We start from the raw sequence: 16,122 nt of genomic DNA, 5'->3' as shown, positions 1-16,122 counted from the left end.
CGCACACATATTTGTATATGCCTAATATATGCTGTGCTAACTGGCCAAACACATATGCAAATACCTGATCTTTGGGTAAGTACTTTAGATATTTGTGTCTGTGAATTAGGCACACACAGATCATTACTCTTGCCTGACTTTGAAAACCTGGCTTTGTTATACTGTATGGTGAGAGAGAGGTCCCTACAGAGCTGCTTTAAACTTGTTTCTGACTCAAAAACTGCTGTATACAGGTGCCTGCCAAATATTTTCAGAGTTACTGTATGTCACTGGAAGAGAAAAGCTGCTTTTAGGTGGAAGGACCAATAGCTTCATGGACATTTATTTAATATTCAGTAGGCATATTCTTAAAAATTCAGTGCATTCATTAAAAAATGCAGCTGCACAAAGGTGCATTGTTTTTCAGGTCCTGCTGCTTATCAAAGACACAAAAATGCTGCCTCAAGGATTCTGGAACTACTGTAAATCAGTTTGGTGTATACACCCCAAAGATTGCCTACCATCCATGATAATCTGATCAAAACCTGTTATCCCTCAGGCTCAAGTGAACTAATAGCATGCTTTTTGCAAGAATAGCCTTGTTTGAGGAAGACTATGCGGAAGATTCAGATTACATTACTTTGGTGCTAAAGCAAGGACCTTAATACAAAGCATCACTGGTTTTAAAAAACAATCACCGCCACCCAGCCCCCTGTAATTTACAAAAACATTTCACAAGTGAGCAGTTTGGTGGATGGGTCTTTAAGCAGGGAGAGAGATAACCCAAAAAAAAAAATCTAGGATCCAATTCTGCCACTCATACTCACGCTGAGTCACACATTACTCCACGAATGGGACAACTCACAGAACAAGGTACTACTTAATGCAGGGGAGGGAAGCAGAATCTGGGTTACAATCAACTGCTTTCCCATGTCCTATTACTCAAGTATACTTTGACATTGCTGTTATTCATTATTGTAATTGTGACGGCCCTTGAGTCTCCGCAGAATCAGGGTCCCATTGTACACTGGCAGCGTACAGGCAATCCACACAGAGGCAGACCACGTATGAAGAATCATCAGTCTCTAACCTGGGTCTGTGGTCCTCAGACAAGCCTCAAACCGCAGCCACTGCCAGGCAGCTCACTGGACCCTAGCTCACCATACGCATCACCCACAAAACTCCCAACCAGAGGAGATATGTAGGCTCTCTGATTGGCTCAGACCCACTATTTAAGCCAGAAGGCGGGCCAAACAGTTGTCTGAGCAGCTACTAGGTGAACCTTGGTTTGACTGCTACATTGGACACTGTTTTCTTGCCTGATTGTTCCAGATCCCTGCCCTGCTGCCTTGCTCCAGAACCTTGCTTCTATGCCCTATGCCTGGCTACTGAGTCTGACTCTGGCTCCAGCCCTTAGTTAGACTCTGACTCTAACCCCCGATTCTAGTTTCTGGCTCCTGGTCTGACCACTAGGCCTGACTACCTATGTCCCAGTCTATGACACCATATCCCAAAAAGCTGACAGGCTAGGATTTAGCAGAGCTGTATTCATAGGCGTGCGCAGCACATTTGATTAGGGTGTGCACACATTACCTATTTCCCTGCGTCTTACCTGCCGCCGTAAAAAGTACCAGCGTCCTGATGATCAGCGGCAAGTCGCATCGCACGCCAAGTCCTTCCCCGCCACCGAAAGAAACTGACGGCGATCTTATTTTCGATGGCGGCTCGCACGTCACGCTTCACGTGATTTCCCCGCCGCCGGAAAAACTGCCCCTGGGTATCTCGAGCCCTGCATTAGGGTGTGCCTGGGCGCACCCGGCACACCCCGTGCGCATGCCTCTGGCTTTATTAGATCTGGGACCAGATTTTTAAAAACTGGTCTCACGTTTTACAACTGCAAAAAGTGGGTGCAAATAATTACAGGTGCAGTTTGGTGCTGCAGTTACTTAGGCCCACACTTACTGTCACTTGATGATCTAGGTATTGCGTTTGAGGCTGCCATCAGGTTCTGACATTTTAAGTAACCCAAATTGTTTCTGCAAATAAGCAGAAGTGGAAAATTATACTCACATGATTATTGGGGTGCAGTGAGAGAAACCTGATAAAGCCAGCCTCCAAAGTGAGACCTGGAAATTCACATCTCTATCCATTACAATTATTTGTATCACGGTAGCACCGAGGAGCCCTTGTTAAAGACCAGGACCTCATTGTCCTAGGCCACTGTCCAAGCACAGAACAAAAAGACAGTCCCTGCTCCAAAGAGAGCTTACGATCTAACTATAAGACAAGACACCACACATGGATACAGACAGACCGATGGGGGAATGCAAGGAAACAGCATGGTTAGCATGATAAGCCATGAGAACACCAATGGACCAACTGCTGTCAAGTGTTTTTAGGCATCATGGCAAAGGACAGTTTTGAGGAAGGATTTGAAGGAGGATAATGAGTTAATTTTGCAGATGTTTCTAATGAGCTCCGACCAAATGAGAAGCAGCATGGGAGAAAGCACCTCGGTGCTGGTTGGTGATCTCATTGATAGAGTTATCTCAGTCATATGGCACCAGATGTTCATAGATTCCAAGGTCAGAAGGGACCATTGTGATCATTTAATCTGACCTCCTGTATAACGCAGGCCACAGAACTTGCCCATCCTCTTTCCTATATGACAATATTGAACTACACTGTAACTATGGGTTTTTCCATCCCGGAGGCATCCCTGTGCTTTACACTCGGGAGTTGCTGGGCAAGACAAACCTTCCAGACAGACTGTTGCAATATTCCCTTTTGGTACATATTGCAGCAGAATATTGAGACTGTTGACTGGACAGTTCAAATGCTCTTTTGGCACCAAATGGTTTTTACAGTAATGGCTCAGGGGATTGCTGATAGAGAAAATCCGAAACCTTTCACCGCTAGGTCGCTGATTTGAGTCCAGCACAGGATGGTAGCAACCAAAAGTTGGAACCATCTGTTAACTGTCTGGTCACCTTATTGTGAAATGAGGTGTTGGTCTCAGTCCAAGTGCTAACAGATGGGTGTCCCCAAGCCAAGAAGTTACTGTCACAGCTTGCTCTACTGCCAGCAGAGATGCTATGACCCTTTCAGTGGAAGATCAGACTGTGAGGACTTCACCCAACCAACTCCCACTAAAATCAATGGAAAGAATCCTACTGACTTTAATGAAAACAAAGGGTAGGAATAAATGGTCAGTTTTCCAAATGGAGAGAGGTAAATAGCGGTGTCCCCCCAGGGGGTCTGTAGTGGGACCAGTACAGTTCAACATATTCATAAATGATATGGAAAAAGGGGGTAAACAGTGAGGTGGCAAAATTTGCAGATGATACAAATCTACTCAAGATAGTTAAGTCCAAAGCAGACTGCGAAGAGTTGCAAAGGGATCTCATTAAACTGGGTGACTGGCCAACAAAATGGCAGATGAAATTCAGTGTTGATAAATGCAAAGGAATGCACATTGGAAAACATAATCCCAACTACACATATAAAACGTTGGGCTCTAAATTAGCTGTTACCACTCAAGAAAGAGATCTTGGAGTCATTGTGGATAGTTCTCTGAAATCATCCACTTAATGTGCAACAATGTAAAAACAGCTAACAGAATGTCGGGAATAACTGGAAAGGGATAGATAATAAGACAGAAAATACCGTATTGCCTCTGGTATGCCCATGTCTTGAATACTGCGTGCAGATCTCCCCATCTCAAAAAAGATAAATTGGAACTGGAAAAGGTACAGAAAAGGTCAGCTAAAACGATTAGCAGTATGGGAAAGCTTCTATATGAGGAGAGAATAATAAGACTGTGACTTTTCAGCATGGAAAAGAGACGACTAAGGGGGATATGATAGAGGTCTATAAAATCATGACTGGTGTGGAGAAAGTAAATAAGGAAGTGTTATTTACTCCTCATAACACAAGAAATAAGGGTCACCAAGTGAAATTTACAGGCAGCAGGTTTAAAACAAACAGAAGGAAGTATTTCTTCACACCATGCACAATCAACCTGTGGAACTCCTTGCCAGAGGATGTTGTGAAGGCCAAGATTATAACACGGTTCAAAAAAGAACTAGATAAGTTCCTGGAGGATAGGTCCATCAATGGCTATTAGCCAGGATAGGCAGGGATTGTTGTTTGCCAGAGGCTGGGAATGGCCAATGGGATGGATCACTCAATGATTACTTGATGATTATCTTGATAATCACTTGATGATTATTCATTCCCTCTGAAGCACCTGTCACTGTCCAAAGACAGGATACTGGGCTAGATGGACTATTGGTCTGACCCTGTATGGCCTTTCCTATGTTCTTATGAAGCTGGAACATGCGCTGAATAAGCCAGCTTTTGAAAAATATTTAGGTGCCTAAAGATGGTACCTACTAGGATGGAATTAGGCACCTGGGCACTTCTGAAAATCTCAGTAGGTGCAATCTGCATCTTGAGGTGCCTAAATACCTTTTAAAATCCTGCCTAAGTGACTAGCCCAAGTTGCCCAAAGAGCTGTTAACGTCAGTGGTGGAGGATCAAACCCTAGTAGAGATGTGAAGATAACCTGTCTCCTAACTTCTAGAGAGCACTTTGATCTCTGACTAACACTACATTAGCTCACACACACCCACAACCCCCGAGCCACTGAAAAGCACAAATAGAGGACACCTCATCTTACATTAAAATTGCGTAGCATCCACGAAGGATTTTAGAGTGATATTATTTTCTTAAACACAGTCTTTGTCTAGATCAGATGCAAAACAGTGGCAACAGATTTACTGTTTGGAGCATATTTTTTTTTAATCCAGCAATTTCTTGGTGGGGAAAACGATACGTATTCAGTGATCTCCAGGCTCCTTCAGGCTGTCCACCCAAGGATCTGAAAGGCCTTTACACACCACAGGGGACAGCGCCTAGCACAACAGGTGCCCGGCCCGGCCTGGGGCTCCTAACTGCTGCAGGGCTAGCAATGACACACACGAATGGGCCAGCTGCTAGTTCCTCCCGTTACTGAGCTAAATGGAGCCCAGGGAGCAGCAGCAACTAGCGCAGAGTCACCCGCCGCTGCTCGACCGCCCCAGCCACTCGCCGGCGGTCAGGCGCGGCGCCAGCTGCAGGGGCAGGAAGGGAACCCAGGCGTCCTGCCGCCGCCCCGTGCCTGCCTGTGGGCCGGTCCCCCGCGAGTGCCACGGGCCTGCAGCACCCACCGCTGGGGAGAGGAGCGCTGCCTTTCGCCTGCCAGGAACGGCCGCTGCAATCACCCCCCGCCCGCTTGCAACACACGGGCCTTTTTTTTTTGCAACACAGAGACACACAATCCGCATCACAATCCCCCAGGGAGAGGCGGGCACAGCGCCTGCGCGCCCCCTCCCTCCTTCCCGACTCCCGGCCCGCCGCTATAAAGCGGGGCGGCCAGCGAGCGGCGGCCGGGGCTAGCTGGGGCCGGGCGCTGGCTGGATGCGGTCCGCTGTCTGCCGCTCAGCCTCCCCCGCGGACGCTCCGGCCCTAGGCGGGCGCGCTATGGACCTGGCCGCGGGGCGCCGCCGCCGCTGCTGAACCATGAAGACCATCATCACCGCCTACTCGGGCGTCTTGCGAGGTACCGCAGCCTGCCCGGGCCATATGCCCCTGTATGGGCCCGCCTCTGCGCAGCCGGCCCGGGGCAATGACTTGCGCACCGGCTCTCCCGCCCCCTTTGCCGGGGGGAAGGATGCACGGGCAGGATGCTCCTTCTGCAGGCGGAGACCCCCCCCCCCCAGCCTGGGTGCGGGGCGCTTTGCAGCAGCGCCGAGCACAACGTGGAGCGGGCCCCCCGGCAGCTGCATTGAGCCCCGTCCCAGCCCCCGGCTTGGGGCTCTCTTCCCCGCCTCTGGGCGGTGGGACCGACTAGGCTGCAGGGGTGTTAGTAGCCTGACTCTGCCAGGTGCAGGTGGGCTAGAGCCACGGGAAGGCTGTTGGCGGAGCCCCAGAGCTGTGTGTGGTGAGGCTCTCTCTGCCTTTCCCCAAGAGTAGGGTGGCAGCGCCTTAGGGGAAGGGGAAATGGCTTGAGCCTTCAGTCGTGCTGCTCCTGGCTTTGGGAGGCTTCCCCAGTGTCCTGGCTGGGTCCCCCACTCTGCAGTGGGCGTGGACAGACAGCTGGGTTTGGTCCCACTCTGATGCTTCCAGGCCTGCCGCCCGCATCTCTCTTGGGTTCCGCTGCGTTCCTGACCCCTGTGGGTTTTGCTTTCTTAAAAACCCAACTGGTTTCTGTGTGCTGGAGGAAGAGGAATACGACCGCTTTTGTGACCTGCATTGCTGCTGCGCGTGACCCGTCTTCATTGGACACTAGCTGTGAAAACTCCATTTACTTTCTTAAATGCCCCCTTTCCTGTGCCTAGGGCAGTAGGAAGACGCTGGAAAGAAGTGACTGATACCCAGCTCCCTAAAACATCTTAAGGATTAAGTTTAAAAATAGGCTTTTATCTGGGGCAGCATAGGTTAGTGGCTAAGACTTCCTTTCGTCTCTACCCACCAAGGCAAAATTCCCCTCCTGTTTCCATAGTGAAATGGGGCTGGTGGTTCTCAACTGTGGTGTGTCGGCTGTTGGCGAGGAGACAGTTTGTCAGTCTACCTGATACAGACACTGGACACCCCGTCTAGGGAGGGTCCAACCTTTACCTCAGGGTTGAGGTCCCTGGAAGGGCGATGTAGGGACGCTCCTGTTGCAGCTGCCTTGAGTGTCCGCAAAAAAAGCCTCTGAAGGTACAGCCACAATAAACTTAGTGAGTACAAATGTTTGCTCCTCAGAGCCTGCTCTCTACCCTTTAGAGAAACATGTTTGCAGGTCTCGGTGCAGAGGGTCAGGGCTTCCACACGGGTGAAGGTTTATGTAACTTTGATAAACTATAACTTTAAAAAATCCCACACACTTGATGATCTGTATCACATTGGTGTCTGGAGGCTCCATCATGCAGAGCACTGTACCCAGACCGCTCCTGCTCCAAAGACCTGAGTAGACATTAGACAAACAGTGGGAAAGGGAACAGTGGCCCTGAGGTAAAATGACTTGTCTAGGGTGTGCCAACAGGTAGAGCTGAGGAAAAGAACCCACTCTTCTGACGCCTGTGCCGGTGCCCCGCACGCATTCCCTCCGCAGTTGTCCTTGCCTTTGGATTGCCCATCTTCTATGTGTCTTTTGGACTCCAGTCCTGCAAATAGCTTTGGGGATGCCTGCCTGGAATCCATAGGAGTTGATACCAGCACAGGGGGCTGTCTGAGCAGTTCTGATTGCAGGGTCTTGGGAAAGAGACAGTATTTTGCTGTCCCACTTGGAGATGAGGGAGTCGGGGACACAAGCTGACTGTGGCTGTGTGAACTACAATACTCAGTTCTTGTACTCAACTTTCTCTATGAAGAAAAGACTAAATCATTCATGGAAGGTATCAAATATGCAGCACTGACCTGATAGACCGTAATGGTTCCTCTTTTGTGAGGTCCATTCTGAGCCATTATGTTAATAATGTATTTAGGGCAGGTGCATGTTTTAAACTGGCCTGTAGTTCAGATACAGTCTTGGCCTTAACTCAAAATAATCCGACTTGGAGTTGGAAAGCTATCTTTATTCTCCACGCAGATCAGCTGCCTTTTGAGACTTGTATTTTGGCAGACCTGCACGGATGCATTTGCAAATTCTCTTCCGTAAGTGTGACTTGTTCACCTGGGAAGCTGTAATAGAAGGTGAAAGAGCTGCAGTTACCAAGGCAATCCTCCTACCATGGTGCAAGTTAATTAAATTTCACCTCTTTCTATGCTTGCAAGCTGTTCACAGCCCTGCAATTTGTTAGAAGTGACTGAAAATGGAGGAGGGGGCCTGTCTGGGGGAAAAAAAACGAGAAGGGCCCCAGCTAGAGAGAAGCTCTGGAGCTTTGTGATTTCCTGCTGTACCACAGGAATGAGTTTGTCTTTTACAGAAACTTTGTGTTCAGTGGGATTCACCTTGTGGGGCACAGGAAATCTAGAAGCAATGTGATCCTAGTGGATAGTGCATAGAGCTGGAAATTGGGAGTCCTGGGTTACATTCCCAGTTTTGCCATTGATCTGCTGTCTGACACTGGGCAAATCACTGTGCCTGTCTGCTTCTGGTTCCATCCTATCTCTTGTCTCTGTCGATTTAGTTTGTGGCCTCTTTAGGGCAGGAACTGTCTTTCACTAGGTGTTTGTACAGGGCCTAGTGCAATGGTACCCATGTCTGTCGTGGCTTCCAGGAGCTGCCATAATGCCTTGGTGTCTCCAGGCTTGTCCTTGAAAAGATGGGTTACCCCACCCAAGTGGGGGCTCAGCAGTGATGCCCAGCTCCGAGTTTGTGTTGGTTTTTCCGTAGGGGAGAGTGGGTGGAATAGATTTAAAACGTTTCATCTAAGCATTTTCTATTTGCAGCTATTTAGATCTAATACTAGGAATGGGTTGAAGCCCAGATAAGAGTTCACTGCATTGTTTTGTCTACACTAGACCTTCATGAGGTAACTGATGGCAATCAACTTGAAGTAAAAAAGAGTCTCGGGTAGACAAACTTCTTGTGAAACCACCTTTTGGTTGAGGGATGATACCAGCCTGCTCCTGGCACGAAACTTACTGCCAGCCATTGTTCCTCCCCTGCTGTGCATGTGGGTTTTTTTGACTCAGTGGTTCTGTACCGTTGCTGGAGCCTGCCACTCACAAACTTACCTCTGTGGTGAGGAGCACAGCCCTACCACCCCACCGTGTGCAAGAGGGGCAGAGCACAGCAGAGATGCCAAGGACAAGCTGGGGGCCCAGGGTTTTTCACCTTCCTCTGCAGCATGGGGCACGGGTCACTTGCTGGTGGATTCTCTGTACCTTGAAGTCCTTTAAATCACGATTTGAGGTTTTCAATAACTCAGTCTTAGGTTAGGGGTCTGTGGCCTGCGTTGTGCAGGAGGTCAGACTAGATGATCACAGTGGTCCTTGCTGACCGTATAGTCTGAGTCTATGGACCCCTGGCCTCTGAATGCTGCAGGGTCGTGTGCACGTTCTGTCGCAATTTGGGTAACTTTCTGAGAAAGTAAGCGAGAAGAACCTGATGTTTGCCAAAATGCATAGAGAGCTCCGGGGGCTGTCGCTTTGGACCCTTTGGGAAAAATTGCTTCCTTGTGCTGCGTTACTCACCCACTTGATGTTCCCCTGGCCTGTGCTAGGTGCTGTTGTCTTCAGCGGGAGCTAGATGGCAGCTGTCAAGCTGGGAAGTGGCAGCCAGCGAGACGCTGGGAGAGGTACTGCTGTGTGTAGGGGGGAGCTGCGCTATAACAGACCACCTTGTTTTTCAGCACCCCATCTCCTCTTTTCTCCTCACTCAAGGAAGGGCCCTTGCTTCCCATCTCTCTCTCATGACCTCTCCCAAATCTCATCAGTGGGCCCCCTCCAGCGCTCTTCCTATCCTGCTCCTCCTGTCCAACTCCATCTTGACCCTGTGTGACCACCCGAGCTGCTCAGGTGCCCTGAGCCCTTCCCTCGGCTTGCCTCCCTGGCGTCTCCCCCTCAGGCAATCATGGGTCAAGCAGGGTGAGTGAGAGCTGGGGTGTACAGGCAAGTCGAGGAGTCTGTGTGTGCACAGCATGTGCAAAGCGAGGCTCATGCAGGCGGCGCTCTGTGGAGCAGGAGGCAATGCTGTAGCTGGACTTGAAGCTTAGGTGGCCTGGGCAAGGTCTCATTCTAGATCCAGGCCCTGGAGATGTGCCAATGGACACTATATAGGCTAATCTGGCCATGCTTGCTCCTGTGTTCTCCATCAGCCCCTTCCCCCTAGAGTCCTTCTTTCAGCGCCAGCACTGGCCTGCTGCCAGGTTGAAACCTGTTCAGAGCCAAAACTGAAACCTATAAAATAGCCGTGATCAATGTAAATCCAGCCAGGCTGGGCCACCCGCACACCACTCCATCCAAAACCTCTGACTAGGCACAGACAGGCCTCTCATGAGTCTGCCTGAGGATGGAGCTGACCAGCTCAACCAAAACATGTGCGTGTGTTCTGTGACATTACCCTCTCCTAGAGAACTACACGCTACAGAATAAAAGTCAGTGGGGCTGGAAGTAGGCTGCAGACTTAGCAGTTTGCTGCTAACCCTGAGATCATCAGTCAGTAGTTGGTTTACAGAGGGTGGCTGTTGTACACAGGGTTTTACCATATGCTCTGCAGTGCCTGTCCATGCCTCTACTAAATTACTTATGTATTGGCCGTGGTAGACATACCTACTGGCAAAACACCCTTCTGAAACAACTCCCTTTCCTCTTGTTAGTAAAACATTGGAACTGGAGGGCCAGATCCTCAGCTGGTGTAAACTAGCACAGATGTATGCAGCTGGGTGTAAAGGTGTAGCACTTCACCTTTAACTTCACTGGAGTTATGCCATTTTACATGGGTGAGGATTTGGCCCAGTGTTCCTTGTCTGTTTAGTGGCTCTGAAAATAAGCTCTCATTCTGTCTCATTCCAGCTCTCCTTCTGTCTCCTTTGAATAAGGCCTACAATAAAACCTCCTTCCCAATCAAACTGAATGCTAACTCCTCTTAGAAATCACACTTAAATACAATAGGTGAAGCTTTGTTGTAATAAGCCTTCAGCATATTTTAATTGTCTGTAGCACTTGCATATTAGTCCTCATAGCAATAAGAATTTATATTTGCTGCTTTTTAACCAACTGCTGTGGATGCCTGTACTTGGTTTGTCTATTGCTGTCTGAGCCAGCTTGACAGACCAAAGACTTGGTTACACTTTTTTTAGCCAATGGGGGTAACCTTGTGGAGTTCCCTACTGATGCCCATCACCATAGTATCTGAGCACCTCCAGTGTAAAATAGACTGGTAATAATGAGGTCCTGAGTGGTTGGTTTGTTTTGTGGAGTCTCTGACTTGGGCATCACCTCTGTGTGGGGCAGCCTATTCTGTAAGGAAACCAATGTAAAAGTCTCTTACTTGCATGTGCACCAGTGCAGTTTACCCGGGTCCACTAGTACAAATGAAAATGCACTCTTGTAAATAGTGTCTTCACTAGGGCTTGCACTAGTGGCTCTAAAGTCACTGTAGGACAAGACTTAAGGGTCAACAGCTGTTCTGCTTGTAGTTTCAGGTACCAAGTGCAAATGGGAAGAGGCTGTAGTACGAACCAGCATAGGTGAGTGTTGATTTGACTGATGAGAGGGGAACGATGAAGCTTGGCAAAAAGGCACAAACAACTCCGTATCCTAGATTGTGTGAACTTTTATCTCTTCGTCTCAAACAACCAGCAATGCCACTGGAGTTCCTTTCATGTCTGTCCTTACTATTGTTTGCCTCCAGTTAGAGGAATGACCCCTCATCCCCATTCTCTTCTAGAAAATGCACTCCAGTATCTGCTTCCTTGTAGGTTGCTTCTATTAAGGAAATCTTTAAGGTATACCAGTCAGTTTTTTCCACGTCTGAGCAGCATGCTGTACTTGAGGCTTTAGGAAATATTGCAACATACCTACTCAAAAAAAAAAAAAAAAAAAAAAATCTCTATGAAATGTCTGGGCTCCAGGTCTGAAACTTGGACCCTTCTCTCCAGGTGAATTCTATATAAAGGAGATGCCAGTTGTAGACTATGGTCCAGCACAGTTCATAATCTATGCTGGAAGGCTATCTTTCAGATGCTTAGCGATAGGCAGCTTGGCACAGAGGATCAATGTAGTCCCGTTCCGGAATGATGTTCTGGAATTGGGTGTCCATAACCACAGCCAGAAAACATTCCAGAGCTGAGCGAGTAGTAACTGTTCTTTGGTCCCATTCACTAACTGTCTTATTACTGCTTCAGTAGAAGATGGAAGCTCCTCTTTTTGCAGGATTAAACTTTGATCCCAGGGAAGAGATTAATGTAAATGGTGGTCAAAGCCCAGGTCAGTCCATATCATCTTTGCTTCCCCTCATAAAGGGGCTACTCATGGATGTCTGAAGAGAACCCGTTTCATTCTCTTCCAGTTTCATTCTCTTTCAGGGTATGTTTTCACTCACAGCGGCACTGTAGGCGCAGTGGGATCGATTAAGCAGTAGTTGAGACCTGCTCAATCGATCTGGAAGTCTACTCAATAAATCCACCCTTCCACCCCCCCCCCCCTTGCAAAAAGATTAACGCTGGGTCGACGGGAGGGCATTTCCTGTCAGCGCAGCATGGTGGGGATGCCGCACTAATTAGAATTTAGGAAGTCAACGGGAGAGACGCAAGCTACTCTACATAACTTGCGTCTCTCCCGTCGACTGCCGCCTAATTTCACCGCAAATGTAGACCAGGCTTCTGAAATGGAAAGAGAGTGCTAGGGGCATGTGGTAGTTTTTTTAAGTTCATGGGGAAATGCATTCAGACTCTACTCGAAGCTGGTAGTGTAGAACATTTAAGGCTGAGCTATGAGCAGTCCTTTTGATCAAGTCAAAATTTGTCACCTCTGTTACTCATGTAACTTACTACGCCCAGTACTTGGGTTGGGGGAGCGGGTCTCCTTGGCAAACATCTTGCATTTTTTTTGGCGATTCCTTGTAAGTTTGTCTTCTGCTCACACTTAGTGCCACCGGTAACTAAGCGATGCAGAGCAGCCAACGTGGAGGTACGTCATAATTCCCCTTTACAAATTCTCTAACCTCCTTTGTGATCGCTAACAAACCAGTACTTTCAGGAAATCTTGCTGCAATTCATGGTATCTCTGATATCCCAGAAGACCTTCTTCTGACCTACACTAATGAACTGGAAAGTACTAAGTCAGATTTCTAAATAACTAATTTAAAACTTTCCTTTCCAAAGGGCTGATTAAGTAGGAGCATTCAGCACAAATTTGAGTTTAACTCAACTCATTTTGCTTTTACAATTTAGCTTTAAAATAATCCCTTGTGAAAAACCCTCTGAATAAAGTCTGGTAAATACTTCATAATAGGTTTTTATTTTGTGGATTAGTGTGTTTGTAATTGAATCCTTGCTAAAATCCAAACAGCAACCTGTTAAATCTGCTTCTGATGAATAGCTTTTCTTTGCTGTGCTCTGGAGTATGTATCACTTCACAGGGAAGCAGCGAATCATAGCACACATGATGCATAGTACAGTTTCAAGCACAGGTGTATTGGTGATAGCATATTACAGATCAGCAATACCCAGTATTAAGGGTTGTCAGTAGTGTAAATAGCCCATGTATTTTTATAGCATCCAGGAAATGCTGAAGAACAAGTTTAACAGGGGATTAAACTGGTGCTTGGTTTAGGAGAAGGAGGCGATCCCAATCCTCTAAGAGTAGAGTGAATAGCCTTAATCAGGTAATTAGACATACCTCTGAATAGTAGCACCTGCAGCTATGCTATGATAAAAGCCCAATCCTTGTAATTTTATGCTTCTGGGCATAAACTAATTGCTGAGTGTCTCCAGGAGGGAAACTGTCCCCCCAGGTTTAGGTAGTGTACAATTGGCCATGTACTCGATCTTCCTCTCCAGTAACTGGCACTGGGCACTTTTGGAGGCAGGGTGCTGGACAAGATTGGTCTGTTCCAGTGTGATTATTGCAGAGGATCTGTTCTTGCTGTTCCTTGCAGGCCTTCTGTTAAGCTTTATACCAAGGCAATTCAGCTTTTGCAAAAACTACAGCAGTAGGAATTCCTCCTATATGTGGATTTGCCAGCAACCATGCTCCTGGTGAACCTTGCTGGATGGTATAAACTCTACCATAACACAGGGCCTTTCATTATTTGTAGGTGTAGTGTCCTTTTCTTGTAAGACTTGCAGATGGCTTTTGGTTTAAAGGATGGAACAAAATATCTTCTGCCACAACATGGCTATGGCAGAGGGCATTGTATTAGCCTGTCTTGCAATTCCACAATGCATTTGATTTATACAGACCCCATTTTTTTTTTCAATGATCTTTACAAGGCTAAGGAGTTAAATACTTTTGTTGCCTTGATCTCTTTACCATGGTGTTGCAATTCTCCCTCTTTAGAATGCTAAAAGTGAAGCTGTCTCTATTTTTAGGTGACTGCCAGAAGGGGAAGATCCTTTCTCCTAATTCTAGGTACATAATTATCTCAAACTGTAATCCTAAATCTGCATAGTTTCATTCACTCCCCCAAACTAAGTGCCTGCAATTTATTAGATTCCTTTAGACTTCAGTTACAATTCACCAGATACTAATGGTGACTAGCTCATCAGTTCTTGTGCGCTAGTAAGCCTCCTTTTCAGACAGGGACATGGTTTTTATTTTGGATGTGTCCACTTGAACCCCTGGCTGCTTATTCCCAGCTAGGAAAGTTCTCCCTTCTCCTGGGAGAAAAGGTTGCTAGGCAGGCTTAATGGACTTTGCTTCAAGCTGATAAACATGCAGATATTCCATACCCTTACCTTTCTTCTAGGGTTCGTTGTTGGTAGCATCACAAGTGAGATGAATATTTGCATCTCAACTATAACACAAGACCAACCATTCTGTTACTGCTGTTACAAATATTAATCCTTTCAGTGGCCTTGTGGGTCAGGTGTGTATTTTCCTGCTTCTGTAGACAGAAGCCCCATTCAGTTCCCACTTCAGTCAATGGAGTTTTCTTATTGACTTCTGTGGGAGCAGGATCTGACGCAAGATTGGGGAGGGAGTGTTAAATGACATGTTGAAAGACACTGTCATCCTTGATGGAGCTGGGCCTAGAATTACCATCTAGCTCTCAGTAGCGTGATGCCTCTTTTTCAAACTGAATTTATAGCTAAAATAATAAGGGTGGACAAAGTCAGGAAGGTCTACTGTAGAATTGCTGGTTAACCTTCCCCACCACCCAGTACTAGCTGGGAGTCTTGTCTTTAAAGGGGCACTGCATTCCTCTCTGAATATCTTACTAACCAGCATTACTTGCAACAGCTCAAATCGCTCCCATATACTTTAGGTTTGTTTACACACACCTACCTCAAATGTGCCTCCAGCTCCTCTCAAAAAAGGAGAAGCTGTGAGCCTTTCACACAGCAACAGGGAGAGAATGTTAAAATGCATCTTGCTTATCTTGCATCAGATCCTGCTCCCACAGAAGTCAATAAGAAAACTCCATTGACTGAAGTGGGAACTGAATGGGGCGTCTGTCTACAGAAGCAGGAAAATACTTACCTGACCCACAAGGCCACTGAAAGGATTTGGGGTCTAGTTTTGTCCTGGGAACTGCTTCAAATTCATTTAGCTTCTCAATGAAACCTAACTACTGCAAATCTGGCATCCCTCTAAATTATGCATTTCAGAACAGGTGAAGCTTGCTTCCCTTCTGTTGTGCTGCCTCTAACTTATTGTCTTGTATGCTTGAAGTGTCTCTGGTTAACTGCTTTGCGGCTTGTGTCCTCTGACTTCGGACCTGCGTCTGAATGTTCTGTTTGCACCCAAGTTGTAAGTGGGAGGGAACTCCCCTCTGGTGTATGACCGGTGGCGTTTTACCGATTTGTAACTCCTCTTAGAAGGTCTGTGCGCTCACATTGTAGGTCTGTCCCGTTCCAAGACAAGGATTTCGTCTGATTTGGCTGTGGTAGGGTGAATCCTTCCTCTCCCTTTTGTCCCCAAGCAGGGTCACCCTCCCCACAGTCATGTGGGCTGAGGAGGATCAGCAGCACCTTGCTGGATGGACCATCCAGAGACAAGGAGCACTCAGTGCACTGAACAGGGAGATCTGTTCCCAGCTCTGCTACTGATTTCTGGGTGACCTTGGGCAACATCTCTGGGTGTCTGTGCCACGCCAAGCCTCTCACCTCACTTGTTCACACACCACCTGCCACAGTGGGGTCCTGACGTTGGCTGGAACCTCGGTGCCATTGTCTCCCAAATAATGGGAGGAGCAGCAGATGGTCTAGTTCATTTGAGGTGGGAAGGGAGGAGAGACCCAGTTAGGGCTTCCTCAGTCCCTGGGAAGTGCCATGGACTCCTTAGTGGCATCTTCACAGCCCCAGTGACACTGGTGCATGCGCTTCATAACTGAACAGTGGGCTTTCTGCCTCCTTGCTCCTGGTGCCTGCGGAGATCCCCTCCCCTAGGGACAGCGGCAGCAGGAGGAGGAGCCTTGAGGGTTCAGTGGCCTCCCAGTGCTATGTCAGACTAGTGCCCTTGACATTAGGTATTGTTCTAGACAGCTTATATCCTAAAGTTGAGGGT

At 47.6% G+C, this 16,122-nt stretch overlaps 1 protein-coding gene across 3 annotated transcripts in view; it reads left to right on the top strand.

Moving 5' to 3' along the window:
• Window positions 1-5,422: 5,422 nt before the first annotated feature.
• The window catches only part of DGAT2 (diacylglycerol O-acyltransferase 2), a 36,956-nt gene continuing 26,256 nt past the window's right edge, over window positions 5,423-16,122 (top strand). For 2 of the 3 annotated variants that reach the window (XM_067533227.1, XM_067533226.1), the window contains exon 1: window positions 5,423-5,581. In XM_067533227.1, the coding sequence (XP_067389328.1) occupies window positions 5,542-5,581 (40 nt within the window). In that variant the 5' untranslated portion in view covers window positions 5,423-5,541. Of the gene's footprint in view, window positions 5,582-11,123; window positions 11,142-16,122 lie in introns of those variants that run through there. The other variant, XM_067533228.1, reaches the window with a different exon arrangement.

Source organism: Emydura macquarii, unplaced genomic scaffold, assembly GCF_026122565.2.
Source record: "Emydura macquarii macquarii isolate MOO-44397 ecotype Brisbane River unplaced genomic scaffold, CSIRO-AGI_Emac_v2 contig_3328, whole genome shotgun sequence".
In the NCBI taxonomy this organism is placed as follows: Eukaryota; Metazoa; Chordata; order Testudines; family Chelidae; genus Emydura; species Emydura macquarii.
Note: the sequence above shows the minus strand (reverse complement) of the source record. Positions and strands in the feature narration are given on the sequence as shown.